Raw genomic sequence first — 19302 nt, forward strand, 5'->3', positions numbered from 1 at the left:
TTTTTTTTTTTTTTTTTTTTTTTGAGACGGAGTCTCGCTCTGCCGCCCAGGCTGGAGTGCAGTGGCCGGATCTCAGCTCACTGCAAGCTCCGCCTCCCAGGTTCATGCCATTCTCCTGCCTCAGCCTCCCGAGTAGCTGGGACTACAGGCGCCTGCCACCTCGCCCGGCTAGTTTTTTGTATTTTTTAGTAGAGACGGGGTTTCACCGTGTTAGCCAGGATGGTCTCGATCTCCTGACCTCGTGATCCACCCATCTCGGCCTCCCAAAGTGCTGGGATTACAGGCTTGAGCCACCGCGCCCGGCCATTTTTTTTTTTTTAAATAAATAGAGACGAGGTCTCGCTAGGTTTCACAGGCTGGTCCGGAACTCCTGAGCTCAAGTGATCCTTCCACCTTGGCCTCCCAAAGTGCTAGGATTACAGGTGTGAGCCACCATACCTGGCCGGTATTCAATTTTTCTTGTATGGAAAGCCCTGCCTTGCTCCTTGAGGACTGATGAGTACAGATGGAATTCATGTTCCCTGGCTTGAGCCCCTTCCCTAAACTCCAACTCTTACAAACCTTGGTCAATAAGAAGCTTGTTAAATTCCCACACCAGTCCACTTTCATGCCCTCCTGGGCAACCAGAACCTTAGTGGCCTGGCTGTGCAGTCCTGCCTCCTGGCCCACCTTGCTGTCAATGAAGGTGATGCCATCCTGGTGTCCAGCCAGTGCACCCACAGGCTTGGGGTCATCCTCCCGCATGGTGCGTCGATCCCACACTTTGCAGATGGCATCGTCTCCCCCAGAGAACAGGATTTGGGAGCTTATATCAGCAAAGGCCACTGCATTCACGTCATCCTCATGGGACTCAATCTAGGCGAAAAGGAGGCCAGTATATAAGACCTCTTTCTAGGTCTCATAATAAGCCAAAGACCAGGAAACAGAGGCTCTCTCTCAGGAGCCATACCTGAAGGGTGCGCCGGTTCTGTTCTCGGTCAAAGACATACAGGCAGCCATCATTGGCCCTGAAAGGGAAGGGATAAAGGAGGGTCCTGGAGCCATGATCGAGAGGACCAATATGGTATATGCTCTAGAGAGTTCCACTGAGGAATCCTGCTCTGGGTCAAGTCCTTTGCTCTTTTTATATAGGAAGTCGGGGAAAAGTTAGCTGTGTTTCAAGGAGGCTTGACACCTCCTATCTTGTGCTGGGAAAATGGAGAGCAAGGGGTGAAGCAACCTGTAAATCCTGACCTTGGAGAAGGTCTGGTTGTTCTCTGCAGCTGCCAGTGCCATCTGTGTAACAGCAGAGCTCATCTCTGGCAGAACCCCCATCTTGTTATTGAGGGAAACATACCCCATAAGCACTCACCCTCCTAGTACTTCTCGTCCATCTGAGGACACAGCAATGGAGAAGACAGCAAAGCGACGCTCATCTGGCCTGAAAGCAAAGAAGGAGTTGGGTTAAGTGGACTTCCCTTCAGCTTTTGTTAATCTACATAGAATCTGACAATGGTTGTGAGGCACATCCCCAGGGGAAAAAAGAAGTCTGGCTAACATGTACCACAATGCAGATCCTCAGTGAGAACCCAGAAATCATCCCGCAAGCATCTATTTTACCCAGTCCTCTGGCTGACAAGATGGTGCTTCCCTCCCAGGAATGCACACAGACCCATCAGTATACTTTTTCCCCTAAGCAGAACTTCCAACTCAAGAGGTTTGCTCCTGAAGAGCTTCCCTTGAGAAGTTTCTGATGAGTCCGACCAGAAAGGGAAGCCAGTACCTGAGATCTAGGGCAGTGTGTGTATCTCCTTCACCATAGATATTGCAGATATGAACTAAGAGAAGCAAAAAAACAAGAATCTTTCAGGGATGGGGGAAGGAGAGTGGAAGTGAAGCTAGGGAAGAGGTCAAACAGAGGACAAGGGTACTGGAGCACTTTGGGAGTGATTTTCCGAGGACAAAGTGAGGGATCCTGGCTCAGAGAGGACAGGCACATGGAAACCTCAGGTCCCAGGCTGGAGAGTCAGTGGAAGCCTGGTGCATACTCACTGTAATCAGACCAGCTGGAGTAGAGGAAGTGGTTCCCATCGGGTGTGAAGGCCACATCCAAGACGCTCCAGCCTACGTCGCGGGCCTTGATGCTCTTGAATTTACGGAAACGGCCATACCGGCAGTCATACAGTCGGATTGTCTGGTCTGTATAAGTAGAGATCAGGCAGAATTATGGAACACTTTCCTTGTAACTTTCCTAGATTAGACGTCTCCCACTCAGTGTACTTGTGGAGTCTTCCCTTTATCATGGGAAACATGCTCTGACTAAGCATCCTTAAGCCAGGTCTGAGCTCCCCATCTGTGGCTTTCTAGCCTCAGTCAGGGGGAACATTCCATGTCCCAGGAAAAGACAGTTTATAGGACCAGGGTCTGGTACCTTGGCAAGCAGACATGAATATTTGACCATCTTTGCTGTAGATGCCACAGAAAGCCTTCTGAGAGTAGCTATCAGTGAAGCCCAGATCATTGGGCAAGAAGCTAGGGAAGGAGAGAGAAAGTGAGGGTAAGCGGTGCTCAGGATAAGGAGTGTCCCAATTAGCAAAATCCTAACAAAGCTGGAATATCAGAACAGTCATTCTTCCCTTTTGGCTGTGAGTGCAATCCCGTCTTTCAATCATTCCACCATCCTCTAAATTTCTACAATTTTCTACACTTTTCCACTTTGCTTACTCTCAAAGTTTCAACCCCATTTAACCTAACCGTTAATATCTCTGAGGCTCCTTTAACACCTACCCCTTCAAAGTTTAGGAGATAAGACCTATCTGGCCCTTAGAGTCTCTTCACCAAGCCCCATACTCACTGAGATATCACTCGAGACTGTTCTCCAAGGGAGAAGCTTCCCCGGTGGCAGAGGCCCCGTTCTCTCTAAATGGAAGGGATTGGGGAATATTGCTAGCAGAAATAGAGGGCCACTTCAGCCATATCAAACCCCCTCCTCCAAAGACATTGCTGTTGTTATAGAAACGGACACAACACATCGTAGTCCGTCCCACAGAACTCCAATGGGGGCTGGTTAACTCTCCAGCCCCAGCCCTTGAGGCTTCTTCCTTGGAAAGTTGACTTCCTTTTTCTCTGGGGCTGGCAGAGATTCTGGCTGCTTTGGCAGGCCTGCTGCCAGGCTGGGAGGTGGAGAGGCCTACCTGGTGCAACATTCGAGGAAAGCTGTGCTCCTGGGCGGCCCGCCTAAGCCCCAGCTGCCCTGTGGCCAGTTCCACTTGTGTCTTGATCTCATTGCATTCCAGCTCCCGGGTGTCAGGGGTAGCATCCACTGTGAGTACCAAGTAGAAGTTTCATCCTAGGTCTTCCAGCCTCAGAGGACAGTTAGCAGAACTGTACCCAAGCCCACCCCTGTGGCTGAATATACTGGGGCTGTAAGGACTCCTTATTCCTTAGATTATCGTACCTTCTTTCAATGTAATCTATCATTCAAAATATCACTAAAAGGTTTTCCAGTAAAAGTCTTCCAACATTAGGGACTTTTCCTCTTACCGGGTGGGTTGTATCGATCCCCAAGACGACCATCCCAAGCTCTGTCATTCTCTTCCTCTGAGTCCAAGAGGGCCTGAATGAATTGTAAATTTGCTGCACCTCCTCCCTGCACCAACCTCACTTGGCCTCTGTGGAGAGACCCCCATTATAAAGGAGGGGACTTCTTCCCCCAAACCAACCAAATTCAGAGTAAATGGCTATCTAGCTCTTAGACCACTTGGTACTCATTTTGAGGTTGGAGGCTGATTAGACCTTGGCTGTTATTTTTTGGTCTCCTATGAAACACAGTAGGAAAGTGAGTCTTACTCTTACAGCAAGAGTAAGACCAACATGCTGTGGACGTGACCTACTAAGTTGACCTCCCAGAGAGCTAAACATTCTAACTGCATTTCCTTAGAGCAAGAGCAAGACTAATACGCTGTGGACATGACCTACTAAGTTGACCTCTCAACGAGCTAAACATTCTCACAGCATTTCCTTCTGAGCCTCTGCCTGAGAAGTCCACCACAGAAAACAATATTCTAAGCTGGGTGTGGTGGTGTGTGTAACTGTAGTCTTAGCTAACTGGGAGGCAAGGATTGTTTGAGCCCAGGAGTTGCGGGCTGTGGTGTGCACTGTGATCACACCTGTGAATAGACTGTTCTCCAGACTGGGGAACACAGTGAGCCCTGTCTATGTCTACTAAAAACAACACAAAACACAAAACACAAACAAAAAAGAATACAATATTCTGATGGGACCCCTAAGCTCATCTTCTCCTCAAAGAGCCATAAGCAAAGAAAGCAAGCCAGCTGCACTCTTTTCCAGTCAATTCCAGGTGGTCTCTCCCTTCAAGGCATTCTTTCCTCAAGAACAAGTCAGAGTCACGGCAAATTAAACTTGTTTTTCAAGTAAATCGAAGTGACCTCATCGAAGTGGCCTCATATCACGTGTCAACTGACTTACCAAAAAGTTCAACACTCCCTTTCCATCTCTTCACCCCGTATATCACTGCTTTCCCACCAGGAACCTCCCCCTACCCCTTTTTTTTTTCAAACTTACTTGGAAAATAGATTATATTTGTGTAGTCACAGAGAGAGGCTTCCCTGAATAGCCTCTCAAACACATGAGCAGGTCCTCTTGGTGACCCTCCCTAGGTAAGAACCACTCTTACTGGGTATGAAGCTAAGTGCCATGGGTGCCCAGCAGGGAAAGGCTGTTCGGCTCAAACAGAACAGCTGTCCTGAGTGAATCCTATTTCCTAACCTCTGTAATTTTCCTGCCTGGAGATGGGATCAAGGCACTGTGGTAGCACCTGGTAGGGTCACACCAGAGGGTAAGTTACCTGCGGAGGAGATAGGCCAGTACCTGGGCCAGATCCACATCTTCATCCTCTTCTTCCTCTTCCTCACTCCGACGCAGGCCAGCCCCTCTTCGGGACAAGCCCTCGGAGGGGTCTCCGGACCCGGATCCTGCACTGCTGCTGTTCCGTGATCCCATCTTCTGGTCACAGCATCCTTAGGTACTGTGCGAGGGCTCCGCCTGTCACCTCCTTGGGTTTGGTGAAAGCAAAGCGTGCTCTAGAAATACCAGGGTCTCCTGAGACGGGGTAGTAGCTATCTCTAGGAGGGTGACCCTTCCTCGGGGCTGAGATCCCTTTGCTTTAGCCTGTGCCAACTACCAAGGCGTCGGGAACACAAACCTTCCCCAATCCTGTGAAGCAAAGAAAGCAAGAGTGAACCGTAGTGCGCTACCCTAGCTCACCAACTGAAGAAAGATTTGTTTTCTACACCAAACTCACCTATCGCAGTCCCTGGACAGGGGAGCGGGAGGGGTGTTGGGCGGTGTAGGATTCCCAGGTAACCTCTCTGACAGACCAATCGAAATCCCTCGCGGAAGAAAGCGCTTCACTAGCTTATCTCATCTAACCAATGAGAAGCCTTACGACTCAAAGACCCTCGGCACCCCCCTTACCGACCAATCAGAGCGCCTCCTTACGAAAGCCGGCAGCAATAACCACCAATGAAAATAGAATTTGGCCTAACACCCCTCCTTCCTTGCCTCACGCCCACGTGGTGCGCCGGGGGTGTGTACGCCAAGAGGGGGAGGAAGCCGAGAAGCACCTCCCACTGAAGCCGGCGGTTACTGCCCCACGAGAGACCACCCACCAGCCAGGAGCGGTCGCAGGACCCGCAGCGGCGCGAGGCCTTGTTTACACCGACTGCAGCCACTGCGTTGGCCAACCGCTGCTCCGTCACGCGCCTGGCTCGTCACGCATCTCGCGGCTTCCCGGCCGGCGGGCTGCAAACGTCACACGACGGCCCCGCCCCCTTGGCCCGCCAACTGGACAGCGGAGCGCGATGATTGATAGGTAAGCGGGAGAATGCGCGAGGGGCCTGAGGGGAGGAGAAAGTGCTCACCCGAAGAGGGCTGTTAGCTCTTGTTGGGGAGGAGTAAGTGGGAACGGACAACTTCCTGGATCAGAGACAGCCGAACTAGACGTAATGGCTGAGAGGCGGGGCTTAAAAAAGAAACGATTGGTGGTTCGCTACCGAGAGGTATTTTAGCAAGGGATACAATTTACTGTCGGTCCCTAAAGATCATTTGGCATCGCACTTTTCAGACAGTGCCCAGGGGCCTCCTCTTTAAGCTCACTGCTTCCCCCGTCGAGCTGGAGCCGTTCTCCTGTCGCTGGCTGCAGCTCCAGTCGGTCCTGCCCTAAGGAGTGCTCGGCGTCCCAGTAGGCCTCCACACCGTTCTTCCGGGCTTAGCTTTTCGAAGCCTTGCTCTTGAGATGGCCTCCTTTTAGACCTCCCTTTATCTGCTCGGCAATTTTTTAAGACAATCCCTGGCCTTCTGCCGCGGTCTTTGCAGACGTTCCCTAATACACGCATCTTTCTCTCAAAGCTTTTCCGGTTCCGCTGTCCATTTAGACGCTCCCTTGGCCCTCCGGGATTTGCAGACCTTCCCTAGACCCTCTGTCCTCACAGTGCCTTTCCCTCCCCGGCCGTGAGTCCAGGGTGCGCGCGCGCCGCCTCCTGCCCCCTCCTGCCCCCTCTTGCGGGTTTATGAGTAACAAGCAGGAGTCCAAGGCCGGGACTTGCCATATCTCTGAACCTCGGCCTGGCTGGGTGGGGAAGTGTGTGGGGTTGAATGACCTTGCTGTCTCCGGCTCAGAGGCCCAGGGTCCGAGCTGAACTTCAGTCCCCGCAGCCTGCACTCCCTTGGGAAAGCTGCGAGCTTCCCTCCGCCCGCTCCTGAGGGCAGCGATGGGAGCGAGGGCTCGTGGCCCTCTTGGGCCCTCCTGGGGTCTCTCCCAGTGAGGGTGAGGGTTTGGCCAGCTTTCGGGCGACGTCTTCTAGTCTCCAGACCCGGAGGCCTGAGCGTGTCACCAGGGCTAGCTTTGATGGGCTCTGCGCTTAGAAGGGTCCTGAATGCTTGGTTTAATGTTCTACTGTTAACGGTCTTGAAATTATCAATAATTTCAAAGCAAGTGCCTGGCATTTTCAACTTGCACTGGACTCCACTGATTATGTAGGCGGTCTGTAGGCAGTATGCTGGGCGCCCAACCTCTATTGCCAGATTACTTACTATCTGTGCTTTAACGTTTATTGAGACTTTAAGATTCCGTGGTTTCTCGGTTATCCAGCCTGGAAAATCAGGATCGTTATTTATTGATTGATTTTACCTGCATTCTCTCAGAATGTTACGGAATCATTTTTTAAAACATTGGCCGGGCGCGGTGGCTCACCCCTGTAATCCCAGCACTTTGGGAGGCTGAGGCGGGTGGATCAACTGAGGTCAGGAGTTCGAGACCAGCCTGGCCAACACAGTGAAACCCTGTCACTACTTAAAAAAAAAAGCCAGATGTGGTGGTGTGCGCCCGTAATCCCAGCTACTCGAGAGGCTGAGGCAGGAGAATCGCTTGAACCCGGGAGGCGGAGGTTGCAGTGAGCCGAGATCACGCCACTGCACTCCAGCCTGGGGTACAAAAGCGAAACTCAAACAACAAACAACAACAACAAAAAACCAACTAAACAAACAAAAAAACACCTACGTACGTCTCTTCCGCCAGTTGATCTGTTGAAGAATCCCCCTCTAACAGCGTTTCGTGCTTAAGAGCCCACAAGTGAGCCGGGTGCAGTGGCTCACGACTATAATTCCAGCACCATGGGAGGCCGAGGAGGAGGATCATTTGTGGCCAGGAGTTCAAGGCCAGCCTGGGCAACATAGTGAGACCCAGTCTACAAAAAGAAAAAAAATAGGCGGCCATCGTGGCGCGTGCCTGTGGTCCCAACTTCCTTGGGAAGGCTGAAGGAGGGAATCTTGAGCCCATGAGGTGGAGGCTGCAGTGAGCCATGATTGCTCCACTGTACTCCAGCCTCGGCACAGAGCTAAAGCCTGTCTCTAAAAAAAGAAAACCAACAAATGGCTCACTATTGTTCATTGTTTCAAATACAAACTTCCAAACCTGGTTGTCTATATTTAGTAACCTCATTTTTTGATAATTCTGCCAAGCAAATATGCCAATAAATACCTTGTTTATTTTTACCTCTGCACCTTCCCAGGAAAATTTCTTATCAGAGGGAGGCTGTCTCTACCCAACTCCCTCAGTCTTGCACTTTGACTCAGTAATACTGCTTCCAGAAATCTAGCCCGGACCTGCATAAAAATTTATGTTCTACATAGCAATTACTGATAAAAGTAGAACACTGGAAACAAAGATCTAAATATCTTGCAATATGGAATTGGTTAAATAAATTATAGTCCATGTGGTATAGACACAGAAATACCAGGTAGCTATTAAAATGGTGTTGTAGTCTTCATTTTTTTTTTTAAGGTACTTATTCCTGGTACAGGTTTGTTGTAGCCTTCCATTTTTATACCATGGGAAATTGTGCAAACTACATTGTCAAGTTAAAAAAAAAAAGATAATAATTTCTTCTGGTGACATGTAATAGATGCAAAAACAATGTGGTTTCAGTTTTTCATTAAAAAGTATAATAGGCGTGGTAGCTCACGCCTGTAGTCCCAGTACCTTGGGAGGCTGAGGCAGGCAGATCACTTGACCCCAGGAGTTTGAGACCAGCCTGGGCAACATGATGAAACCCCGTCTCTACAAAAAAAAAAAATAATAATAATAATAATTGAGCTGGGCCTGTAGTCTTGGCTACCCAGGATGCTGAGGTGGAAGGATCAACTGAGTCTGGTCAAGGCACAGTGAGCCATGATGGTGCCACTGCACTTCATCCAGCCTGGGCGAGAATGAGACCCTGTCTCAAAGAAAAAAAAAAAATATATAATAATACCCAGCTCATTACATCATTAAACAAAGTGGAGAAGGCTTGCATGAACCGGTGACAAAGGTGTAGCTTCTACAAAGGGTTATGATTAATACAGCTATAGCACCTGAGGTCCAGAAAAGCAAACAAAAAACTTCTGTTAAATTTATCCCCTTAACTATTCATTTTTTGATTCTCTTTTCTCTTCTTCTTATAAATTAGTTCAAACCTGAATAAAATCTTTTAATTCAAGCTTTTGTAATATGGAACTTGTACATTATTGAATAAAACATTTAAAAGTCATGGTAAATGTTAAAATAGCTGAGGTTTTATGACCAAAATTAATCCTCTTTCACATCAAATGGGAAAGAATATAAGATTCAACACTGGATTCATTGATTAATTTTTTTGCGTATAAAAGTTTTTTTTTTTTTTTTTTGAGGTGGAGTCTTGCTCTGTCGCCCAGGCTGGAGTGCAGTGGCTCCATCTCGGCTCACTGCAAGCTCTGCCTCCCGGATTCATGCCATTCTCCTGCCTCAGCCTCCCAAGTAGCTGGGACTGCAGGCAGCTGCCACCACACCTGGCTAATTTTTGTATTTTTAGTAGAGACGGGGTTTCACCTTGTAGCCAGGATGGTCATGATCTCCTGACCTCGTGATCTGCCCGCCTTGGCCTTCCAAAGTGCTGGGATTACAGGCATGAGCCACCACGCCTGGCCACGTGCAAAAGATTTTTAAGCCTATGAACTTGATTATTTCACTATGACCTGTAATGTTTTTCAAAATGTGTAAGAGCATTTATATCTTAGGGTATACAATGTGTCTATTGAAATAAATAAAATAACATATCTTTAAAAATAATTATGGCGAAGTTGTTTTGATATACTCAACTTTGCCTGCCCTCTCTTGATTTTGAAATTTGGTATGTTGCTTGGTTACAGTTTGTGAAGCACTTTTCATTTGGGTAACCTCTACTCCCTCCAGTTGCACTTAAAGTCACTTAAAGCCACAGAGAGGTTTTTCTACCTTTGGCACCCGTTTTAGGACAATTTCTGGTAATTGCTAAGTAAATGTCAGCTAGTTGACTTCCTGCATGACCTGTTTTGGCCTGTTTCCTGCTCGTTAGCATCTCCACTAGAGGGCAGGCTGGGCTGGTGAGGAGAGAAAGAAAGGAGCGTTTTCATTCTCTAGCTAATCCTGTCCTCCTTTCCTCTACTGCAGCCCCCAGCCTGGTGACCACACAGAGCTCCTGGGACAGTTCCATTTTTGGAAGTGACTGATGCTCATACAGGTGTTTAAACATTGCCTTGTAGCATTCTCTGTGTCGATGGAAATGGAGAGTGTGCTAATTTACCTAGGGACTTAAAATGTGTTGACTAGAAAGCCACTATGTAATTATGGGATGTTCTAATACTCTCGTATCTTGTGTCTGTAAGAATCAGATTTTTCTGTGTGTAGGGTAGGAGCTACAGATGTAATATAAGTAAATACCCTTTAGTGGCCCGGGGTAGTGGCTCACACCTGTAATCCCAGCACTTTGGGAGGCTGAGGCAGGTGGATTGCTTGAAACCAGGGGTTCCAGACCAGCCTGGCCAATATAGTGAGACCCCATCTCTAAAAAAATAAATAAATAAAAATTAGCCAGGTGTGGTGGCTTGCTGCTGTAGATACTCGGGAGGCTGAGGCAAGAGGATCATTTGAGCCCAGGAATTCGAGGCTGCAGTGAGCTGTGACCACACTACTGCATTACAGCCTGGGCAACAAAGCAAGTCCGTGTCTCAGGAAAACACCAGAAACCCCTTTAGCCCTGATTTTGAATAGAACATATCAGTATGAATTCATGAGGTTTTATCTTCTGTCGCTACCCACCAAAAAGATCTAGAAACAATGACCAATCCAATATCAATGAACACTCCTAGCATCCAGATTGTGGTCTTAAAATGCCATTTCCCCCTGAAAGAAGCCAGACCTTCTTAGAGAAATGGCTGATTCCAGGTTTGGGAAAGGAAATGAACACGATGAGCATGGAGCAACTTACACCATATATAGCCGGGAAGCAAGGAGTATGTATCATGTCAAAAGGACTCAGCTGTTTTTGGCCTAGCTTCCATAGCCAAATGTGGGACAATTTGAACATTTTAATAAGGTCAATTTAATAAACACTAAGTATGTTTAAATCCATGAGTTCATAATGTTTGTGTGTAACTAACTGGTTACCTTTTCGAAGGATTGATAGGAAATCAAATCATTATTTTGAAGATGGCAAATAAAGAATTGAGCAGTTATCTTGCTGTTCCTGTATAAATGATACCACAGGGTGATGAAATAGAAATGTCTATTTTATAAAATTATTGCAACTGTTATGACAACTCAAATATGGCTGTTTTGCAATCCTTAGTGAGTTAATGCATTTAGACACTGAACATCTGGGTCTGGATTCGTTAATGGGTTAATTGAAGGAAAAGAAAGGAATGGAGGGGGAATCCGGAATCCGTAGACTGATAGAGACTTGAAAGTCAAGCGAAATTTTTTTTTTAAATGGGAGCAAAGCTAAACTATAGTGTCTAAGGATCTACATTTAGGTGATCAAACTATAAAAAAATGCAAAGAAGTATTTATTACTCACCATAGTATCCCTTATGGCAGGAAGGGGTGGCTGTGATAGAGATGGGCAACAGGGTCAGGGCGGGGCAGGGTTGGTGTCTGGCAAAGTTCTGTTTCTTTCCCTGGGTGATGTTCCAAAGGCGTTCACTTTATGATAGTTTATTCAGCCATACCTTTGTTTTAGATGGTTTTCTTTATCTGTGTTTTATTTTAAAATAAAAAGATTATAATGTGTTAACTATATTTTATCAGTTATCTGGAGCTGAAGGGCATGCAGCCCAATTTTATTCTAATTAATAAAAATCATTTTTTTTTTTTTTTTTTGAGACGGAGTCTTGCTCTGTCACCCAGGCTGGAGTGCAGTGGCCGGATCTCAGCTCACTGCAAGCTCCTCCTCTCGGGTTCACGCCATTCTCCTGCCTCAGCCTCCCAAGTAGCTGGGACTACAGGCACCCGCCACTTCGCCCGGCTAGTTTTTTATATTTTTTAGTAGAGACGGGGTTTCACCGTATTAGCCAGGATGGTCTCGATCTCCTGACCTCATGATCCGCCCGTCTCGGCCTCCCAAAGTGCTGGGATTACAGGCTTGAGCCACCGTGCCCGGCCAATAAAAATCATTTTTAAGGCTAACACTTTCTTGTCCCTGTGCATTTAGATGCCAGAAAGGTGCCTGGAACTCCAGTTCCCTGCCTCTTAGCTGAAGGGATTTATTTTTAAATCTTTTTTCTTTCTCTCCTAGATTTTATTTACATTGCTCATGTTCCTTTTAAACTGTAGAGTCAGCAATATGTAATATACGCTACAGGGCCTACTCTAATCATTATAAAGTGGAAAGGTGATGATAGCTAACATGTATTAAATGACTATTCAGCGCCAGGAATAGTTCTGAGTGCTTTATTCCACTGACTCTTAATCTTCCCAACAAGATTGTAAGGTGTAGGCATTTCCATTTTACAGATGAAGCAACTGAGAGGCACCTCTGGCTTGAGTCTACTATGTGTTTAATATCTGTGCTATGCTGCTTCTGATGGTATTCAGTTACATGCTATTTATGAAGCGAAGAATTTGGCTGTCTTTTATTATTTTTTAATTTTATTAATTTTATTATTTTTTTTTGAGACAGAGTCTCACTCTGTTGCTCAGGCTGGAGTGCAGTGGTGTGATCTCAGCTCACTGCAACCTCCGCCTCCTGGGTTCAAGTGATTCTCCCTCCTCAGCCTCCTGAGTAGCTGGAATTACAGGTATGTGCCACCATGCCTGGTTAATTTTTGTATTTTTAGTAGAGATGGGATTTCACCATGTTGGTCTGGCTGGTCTCAAACTCCTGACCTTAGGTGATCTGCCCACCTCGGCCTCCCAAAGTGTGAACTACCGTGCCTGGCCGGCTGTGTTTTAAAGTACAGTATACTCCATTGTTAACTTTGTTATAACCTCTGTTCCACTCTGACCTTTAGATTTTTACACATTCTGGCTGGTCACTGGCATTTCCTATGAGAACACTTGGTGTTTCCTCTTCTAGGTTTTTCCTTTGAGGGAGTTCCCAATAATTCCATTTTATTTGTTGAAGTTTGTTCCCTGTTTCTGGGTAAAGACTCCCATACTACCCACCTTAGTTTATAATTCCCTCAGCCTGATCCAGATTGCACAGAAGTTATCCTAAGCTGATGCTCCTGACTCATGTGAGATCATTGCACCCTTTTCCTGATTACTCTCCAAAGTTGATTTCAGATGAATTTAGGCTAAGACCTTGATACTCAAAACTGTAGCCCCCAGACTGGCAGCATCAGCATTACCCAGGAGCTTGTAAGGAAAACAAAATCTTCAGGCTACTACACACTTGCCAAGTGACAATCTGCATTTTAACAAGATCGCCAGGTGATTCAAAGGCACTTTTAAGTTTGAGAAACACGGAATAGGTGACTTTTTATTTTTTATTTTACTACTATTTTTTGAGATGGAGTCTCGCTTTATCCCCCAGGCTGGAGTGCAATGGCATGATCTCGGCTCGCTGCAACCTCTGCCTCCTGAGTTCAAGTGATTCTCCTGAATAGCTGGGATTACAGGCACTTGCCATCATGCCCGGCTAATTTTTGTATTTTTGTAGAGAAGGGGTTTCACCGTGTTGGCCAGGCTGGTCTTGAACTCCTGACCTCAGGTGATCCTCCCTCCTCAGCCTCCCAGAGTGGTGGGATTACAGGCATGAGCCACTGCGCCCGGCAGAATAGGTGACTTCTAAGGTCCTTGCAGTTCTAAATGTCTATACTACTATGAAAGACATGTCTGTGCAGTTTTATCACTTTAACCCTTAGCTCTATTGTTTACTAATGGTGAAGCTTTGGACAAATTACTTGACCTCTCTGTGCCTTTGTTACTTCATCTGTAAAATGGTAATTCCCCCAAAGGGTTGTTATATATGTGCTTAGAACAGTACCTTGTTGGGAATAGGCCCCCAAAATCTGGCCATAAACTGGCCCCAAAACTGGCCATAAGCAAAATCTCTGCAGCACTGTGACATGTTTGTGATGACCATGTCGCCCACACTGGAAGGTTGTGGGTTTACCAGAATGAGGGCAAGGAAACCTCGCCCACCCAGGGTGGAAAACTGCTTAAAGGGGTTCTTAAACGATAAACAATAGCATGAGCAATCTGTGCCTTAAGGACATGCTCCTGCTGCAGATAACTAGCCAGAGCCCATCCCTTTGTTTCCCATAAGGAATACTTTTAGTTAATCTGTAATCTATAAAAGCAATGCTTATTGCTGTCAATAAATACGTGGGTAAATCTCTGTTCGAGGCTCTCAGCTCTGAAGGCTGTGAGACCCCTGATTTCCCACTCCACACCTCTATATTTCTGTGTGTGTGCCTTTAATTCCTCTGGTGCCACTGGGTTAGGGTCTCCCTGACCGAGCTGGTCTTGGCAAGTGGTGCCCGTATGTGGGGGCTCAAATTCAGGTCAAAGGGTCGCCAGAGCGACAGTTGGAGAATGTGGAACTAAGGTGGAGGACACCTGAGTACTCTTAAAGCAGTCCCCGTGGTGAGTAAGAAGGGGAGCTCGGAGGCAGCAGGGTAACAGTGGGACAAGTGTGGGCTCTGGTTCATTCCACCTTGGAACCTTTTCACACTGATGATGACGAGGAATGAGAGTATAATGAAGTAACAGAAGAAGTAACAGTAGGTTTGTTTGCCAGCTAAAGCTAAAGCGGCAAAGGAGGGATAGGTTCATCCCTACCCTTCTGCACCCATCATTATTATTTTGAAGAAAAAGAGTGGCCTGATCCTCCAGATCTTTCTTTTCCGGAGGATCACTGGGCGAAAAGTAGTTGCCTCAGTGACTGTTCGAGCAGGGCCTCGAGCGACTGCTCTCAGTTCTATTCAGGCAGGAGCTCAGCAAGTTAGATAAGAGGGTGATGTGGAAGCTTGGCAGTTGCCTGTTAGAATACACCCCCCAGATCAACAGGGAAATATTATAGCTACATTTGACTCTTTTCCTTTTAAATTACTCAAAGAATTTAAGCAAGCTGTTAATCAGTATGGACCAGGTTCTCCTTTTGTAATGGGACTGTTAAAGAATGTTGCTGTTTCGGCCGGGCGCGGTGGCTCAAGCCTGTAATCCCAGCACTTTGGGAGGCCGAGACGGGCGGATCACGAGGTCAGGAGATCGAGACCATCCTGGCTAACACGGTGAAACCCTGTCTCTACTAAAAAATACAAAAAACTAGCCGGGCGAGGTGGCGGGCGCCTGTAGTTCTAGCTACTCGGGAGGCTGAGGCAGGAGAATGGCGTAAACCCGGGAGGCGGAGCTTGCAGTGAGCTGAGATCCAGCCACTGCACCCCAGCCTGGGCGACAGAGCAAGACTCCATCTCAAAAAAAAAAAAAAAAAAAAAAAAAAAAGAATGTTGCTGTTTCCGGTGGGATGATTCCTACTGACTGGGATGCTCTTACTCGAGCTTGTCTAACTCCTGCTCAGTTCTTACAGTTTAAAACTTGGTGGGCAGATGAAGCTTCCATTCAGGCTGCTCGCAACGCCCAGGCCCAACCTCAAATTAATATAACTGCAGACCAACTTTTGGGGGTCGGCGGCTGGGCTGGTTTAGATGCACAAGTGATCATGCAGGATGATGCCATAGAGCAGCTTAGAGGAGTGTGCATTAGAGCTTGGGAAAAAATCACTTCAGGTGGAGAACAATACCCTTTCTTTAGTGCTGTAAAGCAGGGACCAAAAGAACTGTATGCGGATTTTATAGCTTGGTTACAAGAGTCTCTTAAAAAGGTGATTGCAGATTCGGCTGCTCAGGATATAGTGTTACGGTTATTAGCTTTTGACAATGCTAAGCCTGATTGCCAGGCTGCTCTGCAACCTATTAGAGGGAAAGCACATTTAGTTGATTATATCAAGGCCTGTGATGGTATCGGAGGTAATCTGCATAAAGCTACTTTGTTGGCACAGGCAATGGCAGGACCAAGAGTGGATAAAGGAAATATTCCGTTTCCTGGAGCTTGTTTTAACTGTGGAAAGCATGGTCATACTAAAAAAGAATGTAGAAAAAATCAGCAAGTCAGGCCACCAGATAGGGGAAAAAAGAAAACTGCTGAACCTGAAATATGTCCAAAATGTAAAAAAGGAAAACATCGGACTAAACAGTGTCACTCTAAGTTTGATAAAGATGGGAACCCGATTTCGGGAGACGCTATGAGGGGCCCATCCTGGGCCCCATTCCAAACCGGGGCATTTCTGGCTCAGGCCATTCCCTCACCCCTGTACAATATCTGTCCCCTGCCCCAGCTGGTAGTGCCGCAGTAGATTTATGCTGCACAAAAGCTGTGAGCCTTCTGCCTGGGGAACCCCCACAAAAGGTCCCAACAGGAGTCTGTGGACCCTTGCCAGCAGGGATGATAGGATTACTTCTAGGAAGGTCTAGTTTAAGTTTAAAAAGGGTACAAATATAAACAGGAGTCATTGATTCAGGTTACAATGGGGAAATTCAAATTATTATATCTACTTCTGTTCCCTGGAAAGCAGAGCCAGGAGAGCGCATAGCACAGCTCCTGATTGTGCCATATGCGGGAATGGGGGAAAAGTGAAATTAAATGAACAGGAGGAATTGGAAGCACAAATAAACAAGGCAAAGCAGCTTATTGGGTAAATCAAATTACTGATAAACGTCCTACCTGTGAAATAACTATTCAGTGAAAGAAATTTAAAGGTTTGGTAGATACAGGAGCCGACATTTCAATCATTTCTCTGCAGCACTGGCCGCCCACTTGGCCAATTCAACCTGCTCAATTTAACATAGTTGGAGTTGGTAAAGCCCCTGAAGTATATCAAAGTAGTTATATTTTGCACTGTGAAGGGCCCAATGGACAACTTGGGACTATTCAACCAGTTATAACTTCTGTACCTATAAATTTATGGGGAAGAGATTTATTGCAACAATGGGGAGCACAAGTATTCCAGAACAATTATATAGCCCTCAAAGTCAACATATGATTCATGAAATGGGGTATGTCCCTGGTATGGGACTAGGAAAAATTTGCAAGGTTAAAAAAAAACCGCTTCAAGCGAAAGGACAACAGTTCCCACCAAGGTTTAGAATATCATTTTTGATGGCGGCCATTGTTAAGCCTCCAGAACCTATGCCTTTAAAATGGTTAACGGATAATGTCCCAGGCTATACTAGCCAATCTCTAGCTACATTTTTCTCTGTATGGAATATTAAACACATTACTGGTATCCCATATAATTCTCAAGGACAAGCCACAGTGGAAAGAATGAATCTCTCCCTAAAACGGCAGCTGCAAAAGCAGAGGGAGGAAAACAGGGAATATGGAACACTGAAGATGCAACTGAATCTAGCATTATTAACTTTAAATTTTTTGAGTCTGCCCAAAGGCCAGATGGTATCAGCAGCTGAACAGCATCTACAGAAACCAACTGCAAAGACAGAAGCCGAACAACTGGTTTGGTGGAGAGATCTGATAACAAAAAGTTGGGAAATAGGTAAAATAATAAACTTGGGGTAGAGGTTATGTTTGTGTTTCTCCAGGCCAAAATCAACAGCCAATTTGGATACCATCAAGACACCTGAAAGCTTATCATGAGCGAGATGCTGAGAAAGAGATTCCAGAAGGATCCCGAGGACCCCCCAGTTGCAGCCATGTCAAGACTGATGCTGAGAGAGGAGGACCCCAACTGTCACAAGCAACACCCGTCGAACACAGCCACCCACCTGGAGACAGATCAAGAAGCAGTCACAGATGGCGGAAGAAAACCTGAGCAAAGTGGGACAATCAGTCACAATGAGTAATTTAATGGTAGCTATGATAGCGGTGATCACCATTGCCATGAGTATTTCTTCAACAAGGGCTAACACAGAGAACAATTATACTTATTGGGCATATTTATCAATCTTGTCTGGCAATAATGTCTGGATGTAATCACTCTATGACACAGTTATACACGCTTTCTGATCTTAGTATTTACCATAATAAATCTGCTCCTATAATTGAGGCATACCGCCCTCAAAAACCTATTTGTAAACAGGATTGCCTCAGTTAGAAAAAATGAATGTACTTGTTTAGGAAGATTGCATTGCAGAACAGGCAGAAGTGCTGCTCTCCGATTCCCATGGAGTCATTATTAATTGGTCCCCTGAGGGAATCTTTAGCTTGAATTGCACCTCTCAGTCTGCATGCCATGGTCACACTATGTTCAGCTGGTCTGAACAAAATGGTCAGATGGTAGAAATGATAAGAAGTATGGCAAGAGTTCCTATTATCTGGAACCATGGCGGTATAGTGGCATCTCACCCTCAAATGATGTGGCCTGTTGTAGGAGCTAAACAAGGATTTGTAGAAACTATTATTAAAAGAACAAACATTTAAGGCATCCCAGGCACACCTGACCTTAATGCCAGGAACCGGAGTGCTTGAAGAAGCTGCAGACAGATTAGCAGCTAGTAACCCATTAAAATGGATAAAAACACTTGGAAGCTCTGTGATGTCAATGATGATTGTGCTTTTAATGTGTGTCATTTGTCTTTGTATAGTCCGCAGATGCGGATCCCGACTCCTGCGACTCCTGCGAGAAGTAGCTCAGTGTGACAAAGCTGCCTTTGTTTTTATCACTTTGCAAATCAAATAAGGGGGACATTTGGGGAATAGGCCCCCAAAATCTGGCCATAAACCGGACCCAAAACTGGCCATAAACAAAATCTCTGCAGCACTGCAACATGTTCGTGATGGCCATGACACCCACGCTGGAAGGTTGTGGGTTTACCGGAATGAGGGCAAGGAACGCTTGGCCCACCCAGGGTGGAAAACTGCTTAAAGGGGTTCTTAAACTACAAACAATAGCATGAGCGATCTGTGCCTTAAGGACATGCTCCTGCTGCAGATAACTAGCCAGAGCCCATCCCTTTATTTTGGCCCATCCCTTTGTTTTCCGTAAGGAATACTTTTAGTTAATCTACAATCTATAAAAACAATGCTTATCACTGACTTGCTGTCAATAAATATGTGGGTAAATCTCTGTTCAAGGCTCTCGGCTCTCAAGGCTGTGAGACCCCTGATTTCCTATTCCACACCTCTATATTTCTCTGTGTGTGTCTTTAATTCCTCTAGCACCGCTGGGTTAGGGTCTCCCCGACCGAGCTGGCCTCGGCAGTGCCTGGCACATAGAAGGTGCTACAGAAGTGTTGTTAGCTGTCCTAATATTGAATATGCTTCCATGAATACTATGTAACTCCCAGTGCCAGGTCAGGTGGGGGAAGAACAAATTTGAGAACTGACAATGAAGCCACTTCACTGGAGAATGGGGTTGTAGAGGCTTCTGCAATCTAAGTGGGAGGTCAGGAATTTTAGGCCTGGGGGCTGTACTGAACAGCTTGCTCAGGCCCTCACCATTTTTTTTTTTTTTT

The 19302-nt window shown here is 46.4% G+C and overlaps 2 protein-coding genes across 20 annotated transcripts in view; one reads left to right on the forward strand and one right to left on the reverse strand.

Annotated features, from left to right (window-relative positions):
- Positions 1-306: 306 nt before the first annotated feature.
- Positions 307-7301, reverse strand: DCAF11 (DDB1 and CUL4 associated factor 11). Of its 17 annotated transcripts, none has more exons than XM_031669177.1 (11): positions 5670-7301; positions 4870-5053; positions 3523-3650; positions 3174-3301; positions 2834-2898; positions 2411-2511; positions 2032-2178; positions 1763-1817; positions 1352-1420; positions 950-1007; positions 307-855 (listed from the first exon to the last, which is right to left on the reverse strand). In XM_031669177.1, exons 2-11 carry the CDS (start codon positions 4890-4892, stop codon positions 343-345), a joined length of 1287 nt encoding a protein of 428 aa, XP_031525037.1. In that variant the 5' UTR covers positions 4893-5053; positions 5670-7301; the 3' UTR covers positions 307-342. The 17 variants fall into 17 exon arrangements, with proteins under 17 accessions (XP_031525037.1, XP_031525030.1, XP_031525027.1 ...); XM_031669170.1 differs by having other exon boundaries at positions 4847-5053; positions 5922-7300; XM_031669167.1 differs by having other exon boundaries at positions 4847-5214; positions 5922-7300.
- The window catches only part of NRL (neural retina leucine zipper), a 39893-nt gene continuing 26260 nt past the window's right edge, over positions 5670-19302 (forward strand). For 2 of the 3 annotated variants that reach the window (XM_009211276.4, XM_003901619.5), the window contains exon 1: positions 5670-5872. The gene's annotated coding sequence lies outside the window, so the exon portion shown is untranslated. The remainder of the gene's footprint in view (positions 5873-19302) is intronic. The other variant, XM_009211271.4, reaches the window with a different exon arrangement.

This window comes from Papio anubis, chromosome 7 (genome assembly GCF_008728515.1).
Source record: "Papio anubis isolate 15944 chromosome 7, Panubis1.0, whole genome shotgun sequence".
Lineage (NCBI taxonomy): Eukaryota > Metazoa > Chordata > Mammalia > Primates > Cercopithecidae > Papio > Papio anubis.

Bases quoted from the DNA above. Each gene is read 5' to 3' on its own strand.
- DCAF11 (XM_031669170.1), bottom strand. From the start codon at position 5,001: ATGGGATCACGGAACAGCAGCAGTGCAGGATCCGGGTCCGGAGACCCC. The intron at 1,818-2,031 runs GTGAGTATGCAC...TGCTTCTCTTAG, and splicing joins CTCCAGCTGGTCTGATTACA to TTCATATCTGCAATATCTAT. The intron at 1,008-1,351 runs GTGAGTGCTTAT...CTTCCCTTTCAG, and splicing joins GGACGAGAAGTACTAGGAGG to GGCCAATGATGGCTGCCTGT.